The sequence below is a fragment of the Cinclus cinclus genome, chromosome 4 (assembly GCF_963662255.1).
Source record: "Cinclus cinclus chromosome 4, bCinCin1.1, whole genome shotgun sequence".
NCBI lineage: Eukaryota > Metazoa > Chordata > Aves > Passeriformes > Cinclidae > Cinclus > Cinclus cinclus.
The window spans coordinates 37,313,014-37,339,841 of record NC_085049.1 but is presented as its reverse complement, the minus strand read 5'-3'; the positions used below and the strand labels follow the sequence as shown (position 1 = coordinate 37,339,841).

At 36.4% G+C, this 26,828-nt stretch overlaps 1 protein-coding gene across 1 annotated transcript in view; it reads right to left on the bottom strand.

Annotated features, from left to right (window-relative positions):
- The window catches only part of DOCK4 (dedicator of cytokinesis 4), a 160,530-nt gene that overhangs the window by 32,930 nt on the left and 100,772 nt on the right, over nucleotides 1–26,828 (bottom strand). The window contains exons 26-32 of the mRNA XM_062492503.1: nucleotides 24,331–24,429; nucleotides 17,479–17,573; nucleotides 10,165–10,240; nucleotides 8,537–8,637; nucleotides 7,878–7,936; nucleotides 5,631–5,779; nucleotides 3,976–4,061 (exon numbers count right to left, since the gene is read on the bottom strand). Coding sequence (XP_062348487.1) covers nucleotides 3,976–4,061; nucleotides 5,631–5,779; nucleotides 7,878–7,936; nucleotides 8,537–8,637; nucleotides 10,165–10,240; nucleotides 17,479–17,573; nucleotides 24,331–24,429 — 665 coding nt within the window. The remainder of the gene's footprint in view (nucleotides 1–3,975; nucleotides 4,062–5,630; nucleotides 5,780–7,877; nucleotides 7,937–8,536; nucleotides 8,638–10,164; nucleotides 10,241–17,478; nucleotides 17,574–24,330; nucleotides 24,430–26,828) is intronic.

Below are 26,828 nucleotides of genomic sequence, written 5' to 3'. Positions count from 1 at the left end.
GCTGGCTATCTTCCATTGCTAGCAGGCAGATGACAAAGCCATCCTTAACTAGAAAATGCTGAAGCACTAAAGCCAGCACCTCTGTTTTCCATAGAGTACACAGGCTACCTTAATTCACTTGAATCCCTTATGTTCCTTCTAAGAGAAGTTTTTGTCTCTAATAAGAAGAGTAGAATCTGTCACATTATTAAACCTTGATTACTGATGGGATTTTTCATTTCTACTTTGTTTTAACTCTATGTTAAAAGGGAACATTTCAACCTAGATTCAACAAAATAATTACCAATAGTTGCTCTAGAAAAACAATAGAAGTATGACTTCTCTTTCAAAACAGATGGTTCTCATCTGCACTTGACTTACACATTTTCTTTAAAATTGAATTGGCACGTTCATTATAAAAACAGTTTCTAATAATGAGTTGAGCAGACACATTCAAAGTACTTATACAAACTGACATCAATGTGGCCGGTTGAAAAAATTTAAGACTTGCCTTCTGACACATGCCTCCCTCTCTCCCCCATCTCCCATTTCCAGCACAATGCATAGAATAAACACGCAGAATGAAAAAGCTACTCAAATATATTCTGGTTAAATCTAGATAGAATTGAATCACTTTGTTCTTACAGATCCCAAAGCACAGCCAAGATGCTTGGCTATCTTGTACAAGCCCCTAAGGGGGTTAAACAAAAAAGGGAAACTATAAAAATGTTTCTGTCTATCCATGTTACTATAGCCTAACACCTAAGCTCAGATGAACAATTATTTCCAACCAAAAACAACAGTTTGCTTTGTTTCATTTGGTGGGGTGAAGAGGAGTATTTAATTATTTTTCAACCTTATGTACCCCAGGAGTAAGAGAACAGCGATCCAGAGGACCAGAGTTCTCCAGGGACAAACAGCAGGCTTAGAAATGTTCAGGCTAGCTCAACCATGTAGTAAAGTAGACTTTTTATGCCTAAACCACAGCATTATTCAGACTTTTAGCTCACAGGCTGCTAATCCTAGAGATGCCTTAAAACATCTGGGTGCCTCTTTTGGAGTGCAAACACTTCTCTATAGTCAGAGGTTCCCTGAACGAGTCATAAAGGCTCTCAAAAGACTCACTCCAGACAGAGTCTAACGGACTGGGCAGTGCTGAATTCAGTCATGCATTTGGAGGAGAAATTAAGATGATAGCAGAGGAAAGGTAGCAGCCATCATGATTCATGGCTGGAAAAATCATCTAGAAACTGGCAGAACTCGGTTATAAATGCCTGCTCAGCTGAATGTCAGCCACAATTTCTTCAAAGGCAAGCCTCATTGCCAGGCCCCCAGCAGAACTCATTACTAGAGGTTTGTTTTGAGCTTCAGTGTGGCTACCTAACGTCCAAGTCTGAAATGGTGTGTCTTAGGCCACACTGAAATACAGCTACACAAGCAATAAAACCAGCAGCATCCATCAGATTCAGAACTACTTGAGCATATACCTTGGCTTCCGGGAATTTTAACCACCAACTCTTTAATAAAGTAAAATCTTCCTTTTCCCTGTGCTAATTAACTCAGGAATTCAATTGCAGTATTACAGTGTAAATGTAGATCTGAACAGCTTCCATACCATGATTACAATGGATAGCAATTGCCACATCTAGTTTCCCATGATAACAAAATGTTTACCACCTCGTGCTTTGCAGCTCCTTCAAATGACATCAGGAGCTAATCAGTGAATGGTCACATTTGAGTCCCTAGAAAGACATTGATTCAAAACAAAGAGCAGTCACCTTCCCCCTACTTTCTCTGTCTTTTTATTTGATATAGATAATTCCATTGTAGGCAGCAATTTCTGAGCACATAATATTTTAGCCATCTCCAGAGATGCTTATAATCTATCCTTGAAAATAGATGTTCAGAGGAAAGATTCAGTGATTATCTCTGGGGAAAAAAAAAAAGGGCAGTTAATGTGGGAGTTGGGAGACTTAAACTAATTTTCCAATTCAGACAAAATAAAGAGCATAACAAAACCTGAAAGTGTCACACCCACTGCAGCTCCCAGACTGTATTCGAAGTAGGTAGGTGCATCAGCTGGGTTCCCAGTGGCAGCTATCAAATGTAACCATGTCTAATCTTCAGAAAGATATGGTAATATTGTATCATTTTCATTCTTTAAAGCCTAAGAAACCACTGCTTGCTGCAAAACTGTATTACTATTTCGGTTTTTGGGTACCTGCTACATTTCTGCCACTTCAGCTTAAACAAGTCTGCTTTTTGCACTCTATAGTCACCTTAACTTGCTTAGTTTAAATTACCTATGGAAGAAAAGAACCTGCAAAGTCTCAGGCTAACCAACCCTGCCTCTTGAAGTCAATTCCCCAAACTGCCCATCTGATTTTCATAATTTTTCTTCACGTATCCTAGAACGATATGGCATCCTTTATTTTAAATTAGTATCTTCTACAGGCTTTCCTCTTGAGAGGTGGTAATGCATGTAGTCAAAAAAAGGAAAAAAAACCCCAAAAAACTACATTTTCATTAGGTGGGAGTGAACTTGAACACTTATTCTGTAATTTCCCAGAGTTTAGTTTTGACTTCTGTCATACCACGACAGAAACCACAAGTACACTGATGCTGTGAGACATTCTGCAATTTAAATTACCATGACTATGTTTGTGGCATTTAGATCTATAAAAAGCCCTCAGCATTTTTCACTGTATCATGTTTAACATTTCCCAGTTGAAATTTAACTCAAAACCATAAAAAATTAGGAACCATATTTGATACCAATATGCTTTCCTATACAATTTTATGTTATTTCAGTGATAGACAAACTGATGTATTTCACATAGGCTTCATTTTATAATTAGAGCTTTTCCTTTAATGACTTAATTTTACAGTTAGAATACTGTATTACTAAAATACTGAAAACATCTTACCTTTTATTATCTTTACTCAGATTATGAAAATGTCCTGAATAACTACAGCAAAATTCTGCTTTAGCATACTGTACGGCTGTTTGCTATTATTCATTCAATTCCATACTATTCTGCCTAATCTCTCTACCCACTCTTGCTTCTATACACGATAAATATTTAAGAACTCTATTTTTTTAACTTGGTACAATTACAGATTATTAAGCATTTGCTGTTTTCAGACACCAAGACCTGAAACTTGTTCTGTAACCAAAGACAAGAGAGCTGAAAATAATACTTAAAGAAGAATGAATAAGAGACTATATAAACAGGGGGAAAAAAAATAAAGCATTTTGTAGAACTGAAGAAAACACAGCAGGAATCCTAAAGAAGAACAACACATCCCCTACTAAAATTAGCACATCAGAAATATGTGAAATCTTTCACTTTGGTGGAATTGAGCTCTGAGGAACAGAGACAGTCCAGTTAGTTATTTTGTACCTGTACTCTATGATAATCATTTCCTATTAGATTTAAGCAACATGTCATTTATTAAAAAAGACACTAAAACCTTAGCCAGTAATTTACCAAAAAATCTCAAAATAAACAGTCTTATCAGAATAAACACAATTGTTTACATCAAACAAGAAATCAACAAGTGACATTACTCAGAGGAGTACAAGTCTACAATAGAAAGCAATAGAAAAATCACTTATTAAATGCTTTTTGTTTAATTGTCATGCCTTGTTTTCAAAATGCTGCATCTGAGCTCTATCTGCACCCTATACAATTATTGAGCATTTCTTGCTTTTCCGATTTTAAAATTAGAAGGTAGAGAATGTTGTGTGATATAACAGATTTAACCTTTCCCAATTATAGCTGTATGAAAGAAGTACTGCCAGACTTGAGAGATGCTATACAACACCATGAAACATTTTATTCTTCAGATTTTAAGGAAACAAAAAAAAAAAAAAAAAGAAAAAAAGAAAAAATTAGCATCACAACTGGTTTCAGCATTTCTTCTCTACAATGACATTAGCATCTGATACAACCAATGGAACTCAAGGAATTATAAGATAAACATATTACTCACATACTGTTGAAGAGTTCTCGATATGTTTCATCACCTTTACCTTCTGACATTAGGCTGTCCAGTTTGTCAATCAGCTTTGCTTCTACCTGCAACATATAACTGTGGTGTAAACAGCTTCTTTTTCCTTTAATGAGATTAGAGAAAACAGAGGGAAGACCTGGTTTTATGTAAGGGACTTTGCTAAATGCATATTTTAGAATTACTGGTCAATCCTGCAATAAGTCACTTCGTCTCTTTGAAGCTGTTATAAATTCCCGAGGTTTGTAGGGCTTTTTTTTTTTTTTCCCTTTGGAGGGAGGGAGCTAATTTAAATTGAGCAACTTGACTTTAAAACTACAGGCTGAGTAGCATTTGCTGCTGCTAAGGCAGCTATCTATTTATGGAGTCAGAGGAAAAGCACACAGCCCAAATAAATTGCCTGAATTCTCATTGCAAGGCTGTAAGCACATGCTATTTTCTTAGACTGAAGTAAAAATATCTTTTCCAACCTGCACCCCATTCTTTATAATTTAATATACATAAATGTCTACACTGTTCAGAATACTTGGGAGCTCAGACTCTCCCAACACTCTTATCTGCCAGTGTATTTCATTAGAAAGCAAATTTCCTGGACTAACATATTAGCTATCAAAGAAACTTGGGGGTTAAGAAAATCTGGTGGCTAATGATTCCTCCAACTCATGATTTTAAATCCATTGATTACAGAGAAATACAGAGCTGATGCTACACTATTTCAATAGTACTTCTACTGTATTGTGTATTTCTATTTCAAACCTCCTTTTTGTCAGTAATATATTAACAATCACAAATCTAGGGGAGAAACTAAGCTGTTGTCATTATTTTATTACAGACTAAATTTAGTATAATTTAAACTTAAAACCAAGCTGAAGAGATAGGGAAGCAGAACAAGTGAATTTTCTCCCTTCTCACTCCTTGTGAAAATTTCCACATTTCTGTGGCAATTTTTAACAATAAATTTATATATAGACAGTGAAAAGCTACCTACTTGCATCACATACACTATTCTGTTTTAATAGTTTGGTTTGTGTTTTAGATGCAGCTGCCACCCTAAGCATTATGATTGTCTGGGAGTAATTAAAATACTTCTGCTTTCCTTCATTTTGAAGCAGCAGGAAGGAGGGCACTTAGAATGGTTTGAGGCAGTCTCAAAGAACTGAGTGGGAGCTGAGGGAGCAGATGGCACTCTTGGTGGTTCCTTCCTAGCCCATTAAGAAAGTGTTTGAGCAACAAGAATACTTGGATCTTTACAGAAGAACATCTGATCTTTCTCCATAGTAACCAGAAGGGAAGCTGGTTGAATCCTATCTAACCAATGGTCTGTACCACTGTAAAGCAGAGGTGAGAAACCACCAGAACAACATTGTTGAAAACACTCAAGTTCTTTTCTTCAGTTCAGCAGGCTGTGGATTTTATTCCATATCTCACATAACTAACGTGATAGTACTACCTACAGAATCTTGCTAGCCCTGCAAAGGGAAAAAAGGGAAAGCTCTTATAATCCCTCTCCAACAGGCTGAGTAGTGGATACCTTCTCCACCCTGAGCTACCAATGGAACTCCAGGTTCGAGTCTACTAGGACTCTATGACGTGCTTGATACTCAGCCCTGTTTTATAAACAGCTACACACAAAGTACCTGTTTAAAGTTGCCACTTCGCCTTTGCTCCCAGTCCATCATGTCATGGAAAATAGGAATCATTACATTCCTCAGGTCTGGCTGAGGGATCAAGGTCACTTCCAGGAAAGGGCCAATCAATGCTGGAATGAAATGAAGCTTGTGTTCCCCTAAAATGAAAATGAACGTAAACTTGAATGTGAACTGGGTGCCCCATGAGTTATCAAGCAATCCAATGAATGAAAAAATAACATTTTAAATGCCTACAGGTTTATTTTTTTTCAATCACATGTCCATCATAGCATGGGCTATTCCTTAAGCCCAAAAAGTGAAAGCTACAGACAAAAAAAGAATATAAGGCCGACTAATTTATCAGATTTTTATTATGCAATACTGAGTTCAGAAGTGACAATGGGTTAGCTGTACCCAAAGTTAATCCGCCAGCAAGAGAGCAATGACAAAGCACTCTCTCTGCATTTAATTTATATTTCACAGGAATAATATGTTTTATAAGATCTACATCCTTATGTTTACAAAATGGTTAACTGTCTGATATTCTGTGCTCATCAAAAAGAGGTAGGTACTTTGATTTTTACCTATTTTTGGTTTTTCAAGTACAGAAATGGAAATATGTGTTTCAGTTGCAGGAAAAGGAAAATATGACCCAGCTGTTCCCAAAACAACTTGCTTTAAAATCAGTTCTAAAACATTTATTATCTCACCATATTGCACTTAAAAGAAAATTAAGTTCTTGTCAGAAAAGCTAGAAATGGCAGAAATGGCATACAGTAAACATTGACCATTCAGTTTCAGTTTCCCATAGGCAGGACTTCTGATAGCCTCAAAATTAAGGGATTATAAATCAGGATGCATTGATTTTCCAAGGTAGGAATTAATTTATGTCCAGCCTACTTCTGAATATTCCAGTGGCCATTCACCCCTGCTTGCTGCTCAGTTCAGTGTCTGAGTTTGTGCAAAGGAAAACAAGAACTCCCTTTTCTGGAAACATCCTAGAATGCTTATCCCCATGAAAGCAAGGTGACTGTGCCAGGATCAAGGCTTATGATACAATGACTCTTACTGCTACAAGAACTGCAAAATGCTGACAAGCATAACACCAATTGAAATAAATATCCTAGCATTTAGTTGGACATAATATGCCAGCATAGTACCAGTTGGAGATGTGTCCCACAAAACTCACCCCTACTGAAAGGCATAATCTGCCTACATTCCAAGGCTCCATTCAGCAGAGAACAACATGAGTGGGGAAGTGATGTACACAAAGGTGTACTTGCAGGAAGGAGATGAGACCTGGGAGTGCATCCTCCATATATGCTTTGAAATACCCATAATGTATCCATGTAATGTAGAGGGATGTCTTAGCAAGTCAGCAATACTAAATACTGTAAATAAGTAAAATGTGCTGCTTTTCAGATGTTAACAAGATATTAGTAAGAAAATATTTCTTATTTTGAACATGTCTCTCTAGTACAGGTTGAGCTGAAACGCTGTTTTTGTGCAACTACTATCTCACTGGGGAACAGATTGATAGAACTGAAATGACAGTATCTCAGAAATCACTGATGATGGTTGCTGTACCTTTAATAAGCCCTCTGATGAAGTGAATATTGAATAACTGAAACATAAAGATGACAAATGTAGTGTCCAAATCTTCTACTTATTTTTTTCCCCCAAAAAATTCATAAGTTCAAGCAGTTTGCACAATTATGGCTTAAAAATATAAATGTGTTTCTAAGTTTATATTCAAGCATGTATTTTTCCATGTTGTCCAATGTCTCATTTATACATTAGTCACTGACTTGTTTATGCCTTCAAAATTTAGTGCAACTAAGACTTCAGAGAAGACTCGATAGAAATCCAGGATCTCCGGAGAGCTTCAGAGTCAAGACATGACCTTAAACAATTTGACAGTAGGACTGAAAATAAGAACATAAGTATATTTCAAGGCATAATAAATCTTCAAAAGAAGTAGCAGTTTCTTTCTTAGTTTTCTCTGATAGTATTCTCTCAGTTCTCTGTGAAGAAATAGGGTTGGGTCAGCTACAGTACCAAGGCATAAAAAGCTGAGTTCAGCTATAAAGGAGGGAACTATGGATAACAAACTTTTTCCTGAACTTGAATCAAGACTTCATGTCTTGAACATAATTATCAACAACTTATCTGTCACTGGGAAGTATATAAAATATGCAAAGAACTAATAATTTGCTTTCATTTTAAGAGTTATTGATGATGTGTTCAATCACTTACCTAAATTTTGCCACATACTGAAGATTTCACATCCCATTGTTACCCGCATGTCACCATATCTGCAGTGTATTAAAAAATAAAGCAAGAAAGTGAAAGATAATTTAAGAAAATCAAGTTCATATGCCATTCTGTGACATTATTAAATGAAATGTCTCATTTGTAGTCCACAAAAAACAACTTTAAAAGTGTTGGTTTCTCCCAGGCTTCTTTCTCTTTTGATTGTACCCAGCTAAAACTGGATTATTAGATCCAGGTTTATTTGAAATATTGTCAAAATGCTACTCAGCAGTGACACAGCAAAACCTATTTTTGGCCATAACATGCTCCAGTTCTCTCTCTGAAGGTGAATAGTTTTGCTCTAGCTTAAAGAAATACAATTAGTTAATACAAACAATAGTGCAGGGCCTGGCGGAAACACCTTAACAAGTTTGACTTTTGAATGGCTGTTTTGCTCCCAGTGTCTGAACCAGTTTAGGCACTCATATGAATGTTATTGGCTCTGAAGACCTGTACAAAGGGCCAGAATCAACTCTTGTTCTAGTCAGTGAACATAATGTTAAGTTTTTCTTTTGGTGGGTCCCTTTGCAACCTCCAGTGTCTTGCATTTTGAGAAATTTAAAATCTGTTACAGTTTTCTACAAGCTGACAGCAATACTTACTTTTCTAAAACCTTTTTCTTCTTGGAAGGTGTGAACATCTCCAGTTGCAGACATAACTGGTTTATAAAAATGACAGCAAGGAAAAAGTAGGAATCCCATATCTGCAACAAGCATATGGCATGTGGTTACTTCATTTTCTCAGTACAATTTATGATCACTCAAGATGCAAAATTTCAAATCACAGCCCTTGTTTCGGTCTCAACTAATAAATTACTCAAACTGCTTTTGACTAAATTTCTTTGACTTGAAACATACTTTTCACCAGCTCCAAGATGTTCAGCAGAAACACATCTATTTACGTATCCTACATCTCGAAATGCAAATGTTACAGAGTTAGAGGTTGGGTTTTTTCATCCCTCCAAACCAAAAAGCCTTACTTTTGGACACTTTCTTTTGGGTATATTTAAATAGAGAACTACAAAAGTTATGCCTTTAAGTCCAAAACCCCAAATATGCTGACACCTCAAGAGCTATCACATAACAGGACTGACATTCTCTGCCCATGACATTTTATAATACTATTTGCAGGTCTCACTTGCAGCAGCCTTCACTGGACAAAACTAAAGCTGGGTTTTGTTAAGATATTGCAAATATACAGATGTTTTGTGCTCATGCTTTATGAATTAGATGTTGAATATTCTACTTAGAAGACCTGGAGATAAAATTAAAGTGAAATGCTAATTACTATAACCCAATTATAGATGCTCCATGACTGGAAGTGTAGAGGGAGTCCTATTCCAGACCCTGCAGTTCAGCAGAACAGCAATAACATTGCCAATCAAGGAACACAGAGGCCTTGTCTACAGGTAATTATTTCATCAGTTTTAGCCTCTGAACTTACATAAATTCATAAAGAATAGGCTTCCTTAGGTTCAGTTAAGCAGATAAATCTGCATTCCTGCCAATTTATCTAACAGAGTCTGGATTTTCAGAGAAGCATCCACAACCCTGCTGGAAGTCAACAGGAGCTCAGGGTCTTCTCTATGAAGGAGACTCTGCACTTTACATGATGCAGCAGTTGCTTGGGCAGAATATTCATTCAGGTTTGTTTCCATGGAAATGTGTCTTTCCAGACACATTCCTAGATCTTCTCATCTGAATCCTAAAAGCATAATCTGCAATTCACAGTTTATTATAAATGCAGTATCTCACTGTATGAGGTATGCACTAACATCTTTAACTACATTCACCACAAAGTGTCATAATTTTCTATTTTTAATTATGCAGCATGTTAATTGGTCTGAGAGAAATTAAAGAAATAAAAATCAGCATTTTATATAAATTTGCATTGATTAAAAAAATGAAATACTTTTTCTTTCTGTAATAACTAAAAAGCCCAACTAAATAATTTCATTAGTTTTTATCATCCAAAAAATTGCTACGCAAAGATCCTAAATAAGTAGTCTAACAAAGAGGCTCAAATAATAAAACTAAAAATAAGATGAAATTTATATAAAACCTCACAGCACTTATTTTAAAGATAGTCTTGTATTTAAGAAAAAATATTTCTGAGTGCCTGAAATTGCTGACTTTGTACATATTCTAGTTATTTAGATACTGGAGCTAAGTTTAATAACCACCAAGCCACAGGACAATACAGCAGCTATTGCATCTATCATTTACTCTACCTTGTAATCAAAGTTTTCATTTAAGAAGTTTTTACGAAGGGCATCCGAAAGGTACAAGACTGTAGTAATGATCACACTGGGAAGAAAAGAATGAAAAGGAGTTTTCATTAAGTGAAAATTTATATTTAATACTCCAAGCAGGACAACTTTCCAGTGAAGAAACAGACGTAGCATGTCTGGTGGCATTAAATACTACGTTTTCAACATATTATTTAAATTCCTAACAGCAACTATTGACAGAAAATATGGCCATTAAGATAATAAGGTGTGCTGTAAGAATGTGCACTGAAAACAGACATTTTATTTATAAGAATATAATTGATCAAGACCAATCATAAACATTGTTCCAAAATAATTATTATTTCAGATTTATTACATACCTTGTATTGACAGTATTAATACACAAATTGTACAATTTGTTTTCAGCTTTCTTGGTATTGAAAATATGTGCATATAGATTATAAATATAAAATATCTAGTAAATGTCGATATTCAATACTGACACCCCTATGGACAAAAAGTCTTTTTTAATGACAACAGATAAATGCAAAACTGCATGAGCTCTGAGAGAAGGATCTGATTCTAAAGATCTCTATGTTGTATGTCGTAAAAAGTCATACATTACCCTACATTTATACCTACCTAAATTAAAATAATCTATCTTATAGAAATATATATGACCAAGATCCTTTCACAGTCGTTGTCACCAGAGGTCAGTGATGGCTTTGTTTATTGCAGCAACCAAGTTTGGTAATCTACAGAAATACAACATTCTTTGAGATTATTTAAATAACCTAATTTCAGTGGTTCAAACCTTAAACTAACCTCTGCAGCACTCTCGTCTGCCAACATATTTAGTCAAACTAAAAATCCATGTAAAACATTAAATTCTTCTTGAAAATAGTTGGAAGTGAATACTTATGGAGAGAAAAAAGATAAACACAGAATGATTGCTGTTACGTATTTTATAACAATCAACTGTTTAAAGATCTTCTGAGAAAAAGATTGTATCTACACATTTCATTTAGTTATAGTCTTGCCTATTATTAATACATTTCATTCTTTGAAGGTAGTTCTTGATCTGCATGCTGTTACAATGCTAAAATGTTTCCCTTTCTGTATTTTGGACTTCATTTCTTTTATTAGTTTTTGCAATGCATTCAAGACGAAAAAACCTGTTAAGTATCATAGCTACAATATATTCATTTCAAGATGACAATATTTTTCATTTTTACAACACTGGAGAATTAAATGTTAGCCAACCCAACTAGGAGTTAAACTATATTTATCTTCTAGCAGTTTTGACAGTTCTCACGTTTATGAATAAAAAAAATGGCTCTGTATAATTTAACATATTAGTAGTTGAAATGTTTGCTTCTGTCCTTCTACTTTTAAAATTACTGTCCCAGCCAAACTTTACCCTCTTGTCTGATGTGCCTGAACACCCTTAGCAGCCAGTTCTGAGGCTGTTTTCAGAATAGTTCTTGAGTCTCAAGTTCCGTTTATTCCTATTCCATTGCTCAAGTGTATTTTCATACATATTATTTTCTCAAGGATTACACTGTAACTTTTCTATCCAAGTAGTTTTCCATGCTTAGCACTCATCGGTAAGTTAACTCCACTTTTTCACCAATGAAGAGTTACAGCCTGTGTACAGCACTCACTGCAGCACAGAACACAAAGTGAAATATTAGTAAAATGCAGTATAATCAAAGTTAATAATTGAGGCATGGATAAGAACAGAGCCCTGTCATTCTTGTTGTTGTGCATGATTTAATTCAAGGTCCACATGCTTGACAAAATGGAAATACTTTGTATATTTCAGGAAGACATTCTAGTAGAAAGTCAGTTTATCGGAATTATTGCTATATGAATTCCAAAGTAATAAATCCCTGAAAAACTGTCCTCAAGAGAAAATTCCACAAGATCCATAACCAGACTGCCAAGTTTACGTTACATAGTTCTATTGATGACTGAGAGAATTCCTTTCTTGCTATGTTCCTTCCATGTCAGGTGAAACTGAAGAGAAAGATCTGCTTCAATTCTTATGAGGTAAATAAAGTAGACATCTTAAATGCAACTTTTAGAACATTTTTTGAAGAATTTTCCTGAGATAACAGAATAACTGCAATGCAAGTATTTCCTCCTATAAGGAACTGAGCTCAGGTTTCATTTGTTTGGTAAGCCACAAATATTATGTGGATTAGTCGATAAAATGTAGATCTCTAACATGAGATGGTATATTGAAGATTAAAAAAGCCTTCAAAACACCAGATGCAACACACAAGGTTGAAGACATTGTTTTTGACCCACCATCTGTTATTCTGAATCTACAACAAAATAAAATCAGGTAGAACAGACAACAAGCTAAGTTTGGGGATGCTCATGTACAAAAAAAAAGCAAAAATGCACAAAAGCAGAGGCAGTCGCCAGAGGACAGCTGCCTGATTTGGTACAGTACTCACAGTCCAAGTTGATTCCCAGCCAGCGATTTCCAAACAACAACATTAATTTGAAATCTGAGTATCAAACTATAAACTACTGAGTTTGTGACAAGACTTGCTTTTCTTCCTCTTACCACCTGCCACATATTTGTTCAGAATGCCTGTTTTACAGGAGAAAACCCTCAGCTTTTAGCTACTAAGTTATTCTGGACGCATACACAGGATGCTAACCCAACGTCTGGTAAGGCCATTGTTGATGGAATGGCTTTTCCATCAAATTTTCAGGGCAAACATTTCTGCAACAAGTTGTTTGAAAAATCCAGAAGTTCAACAACTGTTTACTGCCTGGGCTATGCTCTGGCACCTTGGCTTTTGCCTGGGCAGCCAATGGCAGGAAATGAAAGCTTTTCCTTTTCCATGCTGATATAGGACAAATGTATATCATTAACTTCTCATTCTATTTTTTGCTGTTTCAGAGCGAAATCATCCCAAACACAGAAGTATCCAAACAAAAAAACTAGTTCTTTCATATTTCATAAAGAGATGGAATAAACCATGAATCATCTATATGTGTATGTAACTATTCTCATATATTTATAAGCTTATTTATATATGCATGCATATGTATATATGTTTTTTGTTAAGGACTGAATGCCAGGTTCAGTTGCTAGCAACATTCTGTATTACATAAAAGCAAAAATGTTGTTAGCAACACAATGTATTACATAAAAGCAAGAATTTTTGTTCATTGTAGGAGTCTCAGACTCCCACACCACGGGAGCTAACAGGATTCTTCAGAGCAGCCATAATGATGACACTAATGATGATTTGATGTCTTCCCGTACTGTGTATTCCATTTGAGTTACAATCATAATAATAATAATAATAATAATAATAATAATAACAATAACAATAACAATAATAATATATTTCAGCCATTACTGAATCTGAAAACCAAAAGGATTCCCTGCTTAAAGTCCTGCTGCCCAACTGTCAGTAGATACATTTGAAATTTCAGTGTAAGCAATTATGTAAACTTTACAGCTCAATTATTTTACTACAAATAATACTATTTATACATCTATTTTGTATGCTTATAATATTCAAATTGAGGAGTGGATGACCTAGCATCTCTACCACTAAGCAGAATGCTGAAAGAATATGCACAGTTAATTACACAGTGATCTTGAAAATTTAAAGTTTCTTGCATACCAAGAGCAGCAGAAAATTAGTTCTTTGTTCAATAATACATAGGCATAATGTGTTACTAATATCAAAGATTTGCTCAGCAAGTAATTGAAACTCCTTTGCTCTACAAGTCCCTCCTCAACTGTTAATAACATGACATACCTGAGTTCAGCTGAGTCTGCTAATTGCTCTCAAAGGATGCCAGGCAATTACAGTACTAGACAAGTAATTCTTTTCCTAACCTTAAGATAACTGAAACCAGTGACCATTACAAAGTGATTGCCAGTTGAAACTGAAATTCTTCTCCAGAAGCTTCACTTTTAGTCAGGCATATTTTTGCTATAAAATCTAGTATTTCTCTCTGGTGCTAGGCAACTGATTCAGGCATTTTCCTATATTATGTGGTGCTCCTCTGCAGTTACAAATAAAAGCTAGATACTACCTAGTTGAGGTAGAAAGAAAGTCTACTCCTAGAATAAATTAAAATAATATTTTCCATAGTATACATAAAGCCATATTTGTCACTCAGTAGTAATATCCACGTTAGAAATATTAAATGACCATAAGTAATTATTTTGCTTTCCTGCATGCATTCTGATTAGCTCAGATATTACATGGCTATAAAACTTTAAACAGAATTATTTCTCTTTGCTCAATTGTTAGAAGGCAAGGATGTTTTTGCATGTCCTCTTCCCATTACAGAATACAATTCAAAAAATCTATTTCTCTACTTTAGTGTGAAGCTTGCCTTTTTAAATGTCACTTTATTTCTCAAATTTTAGAAGTCAATTGGCAGTTTATTATGCTAGCCATTAATACTTTCACATGTTGGGGATCAGAACATTCAGAACTATAGATAATACATGTGTCATAATTAAAGATCTTAGTTTCTGGACAGTTACAGATTTGACTTCTTGAGCTCATAGTATCTTCTGGTAGGTTTTTTAAACTTCCCAGGCAGCATCCAAGTATCAGATGCTACATAATTAGTGAAAACATTGCAACTACGAAGGAAAAAAAACACCCCAGGAGAAGTGATATTTTTGTATGTAAATATAGCATATTGGAAGAATCATGGCATTTTAAGACTTAAAAATATTTCAGGTAATCCTAGTTCTGCATAGGTAAAAGAAAAATAAAAAGTAACTTCCCCAGGAAAAGCTTATTCCTTGATTCAATCCTTCCTAAGACTTATTTCTTCACTAGGCTCAGACAGGCTAAATCTCTCTTTCTGGAAATATCAGATAGCTTGAATTCTTGGATCTGTCTAGGGACAGGGAGAACCTCAGTGCTGCTGCTGATGCGTGGAGCTGCCATGACACACACACTGCCTTCAGGTGAGCTGCAGTGTATGAAAGGCCAGACAGAGCAGAAGGCAGCCATGGGACACAGGAAATACAGCATTTGGTTTATTCCTGGGAAGCAGAAGTTTGAAAAGACCCAGACTGTTATTGGATCACTTAATTCGTCTCTTAAAAAGATGGGCTGGACCTTCCTTCTAGGTTTTTCTTTTACACATGAATAGAGAAGAGAGCTCAAGAAGTTTTGTCTTCAGCTCTGAAGAGTCTCAGATCCCTAGAAGTGTTCTGGCTGATGAAGTGAAGCTCAGGAAGAACAGCTCAATTCTCTCTGTGGGGCAGGCAGTGCCCTAATTTCACATCCTGCCTCTAGGCTCTTTCCTTTGCACTTAAAGATTTTGGGCTGGAACAATTCTAGCAAAGCTACTACTCTGTGCTTTTGAACACCTTGAGGAAGCTGAAGGCAGGCAGCCATTGCCATTGCAGTGAGGGACACAAGGTAAAGGAAGAAGCTCCCTTTCAGAAACAGCCCTGGAAAAACTAGTTCTCTGCAGATGACAAGAGAACAGAAGCAGATTTTCCTTTCTGCTGCCTCAAAAAGGAACAGAATAGGAACATAGGAATAATGAGGCTTCAGCTTTCATCACACACCTGGTCAAGCCGCTGCTTCACAGCAAGCTAGCACTTCCTCCACATAGGAACAAATTCCTATCCAAGCAATTATTAAAAGCTGAATTGGTAAAGATGTGCTTATAGCCCACATGCTGGCAGAAGTGTTTATGCAAGTGTGTGTTTTCAGGATCAGTTGGCTGGTCTGATGAGCTCCTCCAGTTCCCACCTGAATTATTGTCATCTTTTGCCTATCTTCTTTGCCTGACAGAACCAGGCATATACCCATCTCCTAGATGGTCAGAAACAACATGACATAGATTAATAAAGGGAGATGTGTGGGATGTATGATGGTTACAAAAATATTGGAGAAGAAAAGCGCTCCTTTTGCAGAACTTGGTATCATCTGAATACCACCAGCCATGTAACACGTGCCAGGGTCGTTCCTAAACCTTAGCTCTGTACATGTCAGCTGTTGCAAAACCATCTGCCAAGCCAGCTGTTACTGAAATACATAAAATTTCTTAGATAATTTATTTTGTCTAAAAGTTCCTATTTATTTTTTATTTCTTACTTGTGTTTCACTGTTTATTTCTTAAGCATGATTACCAGATGCAGGCTGGCATCAGTCATACCTCATTTATTATAATACACAGAAAGAAATTATCATATCAATTCTTTAATTAGTATTTTTTTTTCTGGAATTCAATCTTGAAAAGATTAGCAGCACTGAGGTAATAAAAATGAGCAAAACTTGTTTCAAGTCATAACAAAGTTTGAACAAATACTATTATGCTTGCATATCCACACACACACACATAACAAATACAGATCATAAACACCAGTGCTGTTAAATTTAATTGTACCAATAATATTGCTACTAGTAGTACGTACAGCACCACAAATTAAAATTCTCCTTGAAGCCAGCAGGCACAATGCAGACTAAAACCGAATTTTAATCAGGCATTGCAATACGCAACGTGAAAGTTTAAGTCGATCCTTCATTCTGGATTCCTATCTCTGCCCAACACAACGCCCCTCCTCTGGTGACAGTGATGTTTGTATAACTGTGCTGACTTCAGCTGGTTTATCTAAACCTAACACTGCAAAAAAGACAGGTGGTGATAGAGATGAAATAAAACTACATTGTTTCAGACCTGCTGTAATTACTTCTTAGAAATGCTGGGAACCTGCTTCTTTGAAAATAGGGCCTGAGCAGAGAAAGAATGGCAGACAGGCAGGTTTCATCCGAAAATGTCACTAAGCAGTGCCTAGAGCTTTACGTGACTGTTGCCTTGTGCTGTACCTCATGTCCTGATTTGTGATTTTTGTGATTTTTCTGACAAACACTAAATGAACAAACATGCAAAAGCATCATTAACAGTATTACAGTTGATAGTTTTTTCTTGAGAACAAACATGCTTTCACCAACTCAGAATTTCAAGAAACAGATTTGATAAAAAGTTCCTTAGAGACTTGTCACTTGTTACTTGAAAAACAAAGCTGTTGGTGCTTTGCAGCTTTATTCTGTAAAGGTGCTTCTGAGTTTCCAGTTATATGTGCTTAGTAAAATTCAGAATAGAAAGAGGTACAGATTATATAATAAAGTTGTGGCATAAAAGAAATGCAGAGATTTGAAATCTTAAATTAGAGAAAAACTGCAGCCAGCATTATAAAAAATACATTGCATTTTTATTACATTAATCATATAACTTTATTTTTATCTGATCTGTGCATACTACCCATACTTGTTCTTAACATTAAAAATGCCTTACTTGTTTGCAACCAAACGCATCACTGTCCAGTCTTTAGGGAACATCTCTGGTCGTATTAGTATCCGAAATACTGTGAAAATCTGCAGCAGGAAATCCTTTGGAAGGAAAAGAAGTAGTCATATGTCTTTGCTGCTTTAAAAAGAGCAGTGAGCTTCAAAAATATTTTAATCAGAGAGGGAAAAAAATCATCATAGAAATAGCAGAATTGCACTTATTTTCACCATAGATAAACCTCTGAATGTCTTTTTTTATTACTTCCCAAGAATTTTCAAACAGTGATTTAATCCTTTCTTCTTAAAATGACAAAAATAATATAATGTGCCATTTGATTGACAGCAATACATAAAAGAAATGTCAAAGATGCATTTGGTTTCCACCCATACACTTCCACAAATGTGCTGTTGAGAACAATTTGCAAATCAAAAAAGCACTTTACAAACACCAGAGAGTTCAGAATATCTCCTTAATCATGCCAGGTTTTCATCACTTTCGAGATTCATTCTAAAAGTGGCAGAGAGTGTAAGGACAATTTTGTCACTGACTTGACAAGGACCAGTGACTCCAATAGAGATGCCCAGGCCCCATAACTGGTAATGCAGCTGGCTGGCTGGGAGCAGGTCACTTAACCTTTCTGCCTCATTTGCTGGATCTAAAAATCAGTCAACACCTGTGAGCTACTTTGAATATAGAAAGCACTGTCTGAAAGCTTTTAGCATTATCATCTCCTTGTCATGTAACTCACTAATAAATAACGAAACTATTCCTCTAAGCGCGTAGCATTTTTTTTCAGTTTTTCTTTTCACACATAAAACTAGCAACAAGGGACCATCTTGATTATGTATGGTACTACCAGTATTATTTTAGTATGAAAATTGAGCTTTTGACAACATGAAGAGCATGAGGCAAGTGATATAAACACATCTAACAGAATCACTGAGTACCTGACCTTGAAACGTTTGGTATTCATCCTGCCCACTTGCACAGTTACCCTGACACACAGATGAGATGAAGATACAAATAATTTTGAACACCAAAATATATTCTCAAGTGCATTTATCAAAGTGTAGATGACAAGCATTGCACAGCAGATGTCTTTCATTAGAGAATCACTGTAAAGGGGGAAGAATACAGGCACCGGGTAAGGCAGATGAGATCCCCACACCCACCCACCAGAGAAGATTACATAAAGAGACAACCTGTTTTCTGAGCAAGATGCCAAAAAATTATCAGTATTAAAGAGTATAAATGATACTCACTGCAGATAATGTGCTGTTTCAATGGAAGGGACCAGCTTTACAAGTACAAGATAAACAAGTACCTACCTCTATGAACAACACGCGATTCCAGGCCATTTTTCTATAGCTTTGCACCTTGTACTTCAGTGCCTTCTTATTTTGCAGAGGTTCTGTACCTCCCCTGTGAGAGGTTACCTCCCACAGCTCTGCACCATAATCCCAACAATATGTCATATTAACAATAACATAACCTCACAATAACATCCCAGATTCTTCCATATATTCCCTTTTCATCTGTCGTCCAGACACAATATATGTTGCTGCCATTAGGGATCTCACCAGAGGACTGCTGAACAGCAGAGACCAAATGGCTGTTACTGGGAAACCATAAAACGATGCAGTGGTTTGAAGATCTAAAACCCAAGGGCTGTGTGAGGTGTACATTTAGCATCTTTGAGATAGCTTGTTCAGAAGTCATTAAAATTAATTAACATTAAAAATAGCAGTCAGAAAGGAAGATCATATGTACTTCATTTCCTTGGGTGACTAGGCCAGAAACAGAATACATCTTTTATTCCAAGAAAACTTTATAACAAAGCAAATGCAGACACTGGTAGTAAATTTTGAATCATTAATATCAGGCTAATTATTTTGAATTTTCACTGAAAAAACAGAAAATTGTGTCAGCAATGTAGCGATATTAGATGCAAAACATAGATTTAGTAACAGATTTTAACATTTAAAAGACATTTTTACCGGCAATATAGTGAGCTAACATTTGGTTGGTTAAGTACAGATAGAATTAATGTCTCATGTCTTCTACCTTAGAAGACAAAAAGGAAGGAATTTTGTCCTTTTACATACTCTAAATACCATCTCTCAATATTACTACCTAGCGTACATAAGGTCTAGTCCTATTTGTAAGATAATACTAGATAGTACTACAAGCTACAGGACTAATTTATACCATTTAAACTAACTTCACACCTGAAGGATGGGATGTCATCCAGAGGCACCTGGACAAGATCAGGAAGTGGGCTGGTGGAAATGCCATGAGTTTTAACAGGACCAAATCCAAGGCACTGCTGCTGGGTCAGGGCAACCCCTGTATCACCACAGGCTGGGGGAGGAACAGATCCAGAGCAGCCAGGAAGGACTTGGGGTGCATGAGAGGCTGGACATCAGCAGGCACAGTGCCCTCCCAGCCCAGGAAGCCAATTGTATCCTGGGCTGCATCAAGAGCAGCATGGCCAGATGGTCAAGGGAGGGGATTCTGCCCCTTCTGCAGTTTGGTGAGACCCCACCTGGAGTGCTGCATCCAGCACTGGGGCCCCATCACGGGAAGGACAGGGACCTGCTGGAGTCCAAATGAGACTACCAAGATGCTTAGAGGAATGGAGTAGAAGAGCCTGGAAAAGAGGAAGTTGCAGGGTGACCTAATTGAAGCTCCTCCAGTAGCTGAAGGGAGCCTGCAGGAAATATAGAGAGAGACTATTTAAAAGGGCATGTAGTGACAGGACAAAGGGGAATGGCTTCTAACTGAAAGAGAGTAGGTTTCAATTAGATATTAGGAAAATAGTCTTTACTGTGAGGATAGTGAGGCACTGGGACAGATTACCCATATAAATTGTAGAAGCCCCATCCCTGGAAGTGCTCAAAGCCAGTCTGGATGGGGCACTGAGCAACATGGTCTAGTAGAAGGTGTTCCTGCCTGATCTTTAAGCTTCCTTCCAACCCAAACCATCCTATGGTTCTATGATTAAATAATATAATATCACAGTTTGGTTTTTCCCTCAAGCAGCAATATTTGCTCAATGAAATTTTCAAGCTGTGATTGAGAAGTACAGCCTCCTGAAGGACCAAAAAAGCATCTATTCATTTAACCAAAAACTGCCTTGGAATTTCTTTGCACACTTCTAAGTATGCATGTAAAATCCTCTGCAAAGCAGATCACACTCTTAATTGGATCGCTTGGGGTACACCTATTTGGGTCAACAGTTCACTTTGAAGCTAATTGCACAATATTCCATTGATTTGATTCACACTGTAGGATTATCAGTCTTCGTGGTAGCAAGGTTTTGCAGAGCATCCAGAGTGTCAAATGCCAGTAAGAAAGAGGATGGCCTCACAGTGAGCTGTCACTTCCTGGGCAACTCATCCATCCCTTGGCCAGCTTCTTTCCCAGATCTTCTTTGCTTCACTGCTTTCTTAATCTACATCAGAAACCACATAGATGCGTGGCTTTAGAACTATCCCTCTGTCCCATAACTCATCCTTTCAGAAGTCATATGGGAATATGTGAGTGGATGTCCCTGCATAGCAGGGGAAGGATGGTGGCTAGATGTGAGCTTCTCCACCAGTTTCTCCACCCCATGCCTACAGACTCACTTGGTATGTGTCCCAGGGGCCAGTAGAGAACAGTGGAAAAAACTCCACTTAGTATTAGGGTTTGGCACCCACCTTACCCTGCTAAGGTTCCTAGAGCTGGAAGAGAGAGATGACAGAACTAATAAGACTTACATCCATGCCTTATGAAATAATATATTTTCCTTAATTATTTTTTTATTCTGTCACATTATGTAGGGAACACTGCCAATGAATAAAAAACTAGGCCTTCTGGTAGGTGCTTACTTGTTTTGTCTTTTAATCTATTAACTAAAACCCCCATACATATTGATCAAAGCCACCTTCCTGTGGCTGCATTGTGCTAACATAGACTCTTTTGTGCATTCACTTTCCCACTGATCTCCTCCTACTTACAGCTTCCACTGTTACCTTTTGTCATAAATTATATTTGAGCTTTTCTACAGCAGCAAATATCCGCCTACAAGGGTGCCTCTGTTCTATGAATTACTGTAAAATATATTTATGAGAAGTAGGAATCATTTTGTGGGAAGCAAAAAGAGCATACCTTTAAAACAATATCAAAAGATAAAAGGAAGCCTTTAAAATTACTGTCTTGTTAAAATCAGGGTTTCAAAAAGTGAAAGCATAGTGCCTGGTTCTACCACTCAGCCACGATACTCCTGTCAGTTCTTTTATAGTTCATTTGCATGTTTTCAAATATAAAATGTTTTTCCTATCTTCTGCTTTGAGTGGAAAAACCTCTCTTAAAAAACTGACAAGATGGTCACCATGTCAATTACTTAGGATAAATGTATTTACAAAATAGAGGGAGTATTTCCATAAACAACCACTTGTTTAAGGCATCACTCAGACACATGTTATATAAATATGTGTACGTGTCATTCCTTCGAAGTCTCCATTTTGCTTTTCTTTGTTTAACAAGCTGGAAACAGCCTTTAGTAAGTTCAGTATAGACTGTGGGAAAAAAAAAAAACTGCAAAACCTTTCCTTCTTTGCAAGTACTTTAATGAGTGAATTGTTGTTTGGAGAAGTCATTTGGTAGGGACATTTTTATTAAATGTATCACAAATTCTGTGCAAACATACATTCATGCAAATACCGACATAGTCACCTTGAGAATTAGTCTGGAAGAAAGATGAAATGTCATGTGATATCAGTGCCTAATCATTTAGTATAGATGGTCATTATAACCAGAGGTAACTAAAGCAAAAAAGCAGAGCACAAAGCAACCCATAGGGCTAGGTTACACTCCCTTGTAAACCTCCAGTCAGATCTGTAACTCCAAGTGGCTTCAGGAAGACCCAACTCACTTTGATACCACTGACTAAGGACAAAATGAGAAGTCAGAAACACAGCAAGCTGATGGGAATTATCACTGAAGTTTAAATCCCAACTAGCCGCTAGACTAAGGCTACTATTTCAGCTTCTAAAGCATCTCAGGGGGGGATAGAAAGTCTTATCACTGATCTTTACACCTTTCATTTATCCATACTGATATAATTTCCTAAGATATTTTAAAGCAAAGAAAGTTCCACATTTGGCAATCAAAGCAAAAACGTAAAAAGGGAAGTAGCAAGACGGTTTAGAGAGTCTAGTCATACACAGTCACCTCATGATTAACAGCAGCGTTGGTCTCACTAGCTCTCATCTTTCCCTCTTGCTCTCAGTGACATTTGATATTTCCAAATGAGGGGAAAAAACAATATATTATTTAAGATTCAGAAGAGAAGGAATGCTGCATTGATGATGATTAGACTACTACCACTGAATCACTGCTTGAGCTGATGCTGATTCAATGAGATCACAAGAGTGAATGGAAGTAACAAACTCTGGACGTGAGTTCTTAAGACCTCTGTTGTGATAGCTGATGGCACCAGCTACAGCTGCTTTCCATATGTCTCTGTGTAATAGTAGGGTATGTGCGTGGGGGGAATTTAAATGTGACAAATCAAACACCATTCAAACATTAATTCCAGAGATTTTTCCATATTCTAGAAGGAAGAAAAGTCTGAATAAATTCAACACTGTATTTCACAGATATATCAAACAGAAATAAAGCCTGAAACCCCTAGGAATACCTGTTCAGAACTCACACAATAGGTAAAATATTTCCAATAAAAATGCCTATGTTCCACAATATTTACTAAAAATTGCCCAAGTACAGCAACTATGCTAGGTGAAAACAGATGCTGTATTGCTTATATAAAAATCATTCACCCTATATAACTCCTAGGTAGTGCCCTTGATTATGATAACTTCTTAGCAGCATTTTCGATCTGACAAGCTCTATATGACCACCTCACTCAAAGAAAAGGCACTCAACAAATGGTATGCTCTCCTCAGCTCTAAGGAGCTATCAGGAACTTAAGTAAATCTGAAATTGCACCATGACTAGACTCCTCTTTTCAGGGCAGCACTTAAATATATCAAATGGTAACTAAGGAGAAACACCTAAAATATATTACATCAGGACCTGATTACTGGCTGAATAATGTGCATAAATGATTACTCAAGATTTTTTTTGTGTGGATCAAATTTGGTACTACATTACTTTTCAGGGTCCAGTAGAGTGGAAATCTTAGTGTATACGTTTATGCAGGAAATCCTTACTTTAAAAAAAATTTAATCATACCCCTTCTTCATAACAGAATTAAAAATGTTATATCTCCACAAACCCCGTAACTCAGTTAATTAAACTGGTAGACATTGCCTTATCTTTTCTGTGATTGAAATTAGCAGACAGACTTCATAAGTCTGACACATCCTCCTGCCATGGACATGCTGCACAGCTAAGAAAAATGAAGAGTTAGTTGATCATCCACTTCTCAAGCTTCATTTTTTCTACTGTCATACATAATTTAATGAATGAAAAAAATGAGCAAGAATAATAAGTCAGACATAAAATTCTCTATTGCCTGATAGTAAGAAGCAAACAAAAGGAGCACAACCTTAGACTGACACCATCTTTAAAAGAGGTTTGGAGGCTAAATTCATGGCTTTAAAGCAATTTTATAATTCCTTCCACCATATTCTCTCTGCTGTCATTGTAGAAGGAATAACAGCCTTGCCCTGCTATAAGAATGGACTCAAGTTCCCAAGAAAAGCTGTGGAATAGTTAGCTAATCTGTAAAACACATGTCATTTAAATACTGAAGTGATTCATCAAAGCACAGAGATATCTTAAAGAGAGATAAATCAAAAAGAGAAATAAAAAGGCCTAAGCAGGTGGAAACACAATTTTGTTACTCACCCTCAGATCTTCCTTTGTGTTGAAGCTATCAAGAAGCTGTTGATAATGTCTATCAGTCATTTGTCGTAAGAGTGACAATAAACAGGAGACAAATTCCCCCTGTTCAGATAAGCAAAGAGGAGAAATATTATGTTTTCTGCACTTTAGCTTTCAACTCTTGTATTATAAGGACTTCAAAATAATTAACAAAATGCAAGGGAAATAAATCTGCAATTAGGCTTCAACTCTACATTTTGCAAAAATACATTGATGGCACTTCCTTCCCATTTAAGGAAATATTTTTCCTAAATTGAGTTTATTTGCTTAGAAAAATCTATTTTAAATAGTTCCAGCAGGGCTAAACCAGTAAAATTTTTGTGATTTGTTTTCCTTGCATCTGTTTTTAAACAAATTACTTAGATTTCTAAAATTACAACCTCTTTAGTCAATTCACTTTTGACACAAATATAAACAAACATATTTTGCAAGAATTCTGGTTAGAATGCTATTGTTTTCCTTCAGGGAAGAAATTAATTGAATTAGCTGGTAATTTTTAAAAACATTCTGTCATCTTAAAACCCCAAGATTTGTCAAAAAGAAAACTCATTTTCAGGACTGAACAAACTTCGAAAATGTTTTGATCACAAATTTCTTTGGGCTTACAGAAGAATTTGTTATTGAAAGAGCAGAGAACTGCACTGGATATCTCCAGTGAGCAGTCAAAAACCCAAGATATTATAGAAAGGAACAGGTTTTCCCATTTACCCTTTCCTGTCTGCTTATTCACTTTTGGACTGGGAAGAAACACTGAATGCTCTCAGTCAGGTCTGACTGCAGAATGGATGAGGACAGCAAAGAGTCAAAGGTCTGGTTTGCACCCCAATACTTAGAAAGAACAATCCTTAAATCTTACAAGCTTGCTAAAAAATGGAAATTTTCTGTACCAGGAATGGAGAATGAAAGAAGAGACACCTGATAAAAGTACTTTAAAATGGTGTCTTTCATTAGTTGGCCAAGTCAAGTTTTGGGAAGATTTCCCTCCATCTTTCATTAAAAACAGAAAATAAGATTAAAAATAGTATTTTCACAGGAATGGCTGTTCTGGATTTTAGATTGGAAGGTCTAATTAATTTGTGATTATAGCTGGTACACTTGATCATGTGTTTTGGCTTGCACTGGAAACTTGGTGATACTTCTACACTGAAGTAATGATTCTAAATGTCTTACTTCCCCTTGTTTTCCCCTAAACATAGCATTCATAGAAACATGGAATCAATCAAACAATCTCAAAACAGTATCCTAAGGCTACTAAATCTCTTAATATTCATGCTCTGGGCATAAACATAAAGGTTACAGCTGCTGTCTTGCAAATATCCGTATACCCAATTGCTAGCTTGAGTGACAAAATTCCTTTCCTGCCCAGGAATTTTAAGCAGTCCTTTTTAAATACCTTTCTTCTATGTTCCCACATTTGTTTCAATTTATACAGTAGTATATTACAAATCACAACCTATTACACAGAGCTGACAGACAGATTAGTGTTATAAAAGTATCAACTGTAGCTAATTGTTAACTGACTTCTAAATTTGAACTTTTAATTTGAATGTAGGTAGCTATACAGGCTGGTTTTTAAAATAGCAATGCATATTCAGCTTCATTTGTTGAACTCAACATAAAAATGTATGTTGTAAGATTTCTGCCAGTGTTGGCCACAGATTAACTTCCAAATCATGCACAGAAGCTAATACCACACACATAACAACCTTGCTAAAAAACATTTAGGGTCCAATTCCAGTTTCGAATGCCAAGCCAAGCAGTATACTAAAATCACTTGGGTAGATTCCTTAAGTAATTCTTTATGTCTTGTTTAAGGTGCACAATTATTAAAAACCATGGAGTTTTCAATTAAATTGCAGTTCATTTAGGTTCTGAGGAACTGAACTTTCAAGATCTGAAATTGAATTTCAACTGAAGTTCACTTTAACTGGACTGTTCTTTCAGTTCTTCAAACGCAAATAAATTTTTTTCTTAAGGAAGTCCAAAGGTCTAATTCAGTGACAAGCCAAAGCAGAAATTTCACTTTCACCAGTGCACTAAATTTTATGTTTGTCAATGCAACATCTGTAACACTGACACCCTGAAGCCGTGTCTGCTTCACGCTTAGTTTGAAGCATCACACCCATCTTGCAGGTTACCACTGAACAAGACTGCTCACTGAAAAATAAAGATATCCAGGCATCAAAGCTGCTTGAAAGAAATGGTGGAGTCACAGCAGCACAAAACCCAGCGCTGCCTGCTTCAATGCAGTTTCTTTGTGAAGAAAAAGAGCAACACATAGGCCTAAGAGACCACACTCTGATGGGTTTGGGACTACTTCCACAAGGAAGACTATGTCTCATTCTATGACAGAATTTTATAAAGTGTGCTCCCATGGTACATCACGCAAAGAATTTTTTATGACACGTGCAGTTTGAAATAATGGTAACATACTGGAACAGAGTTACTGCTGTAGTCACACT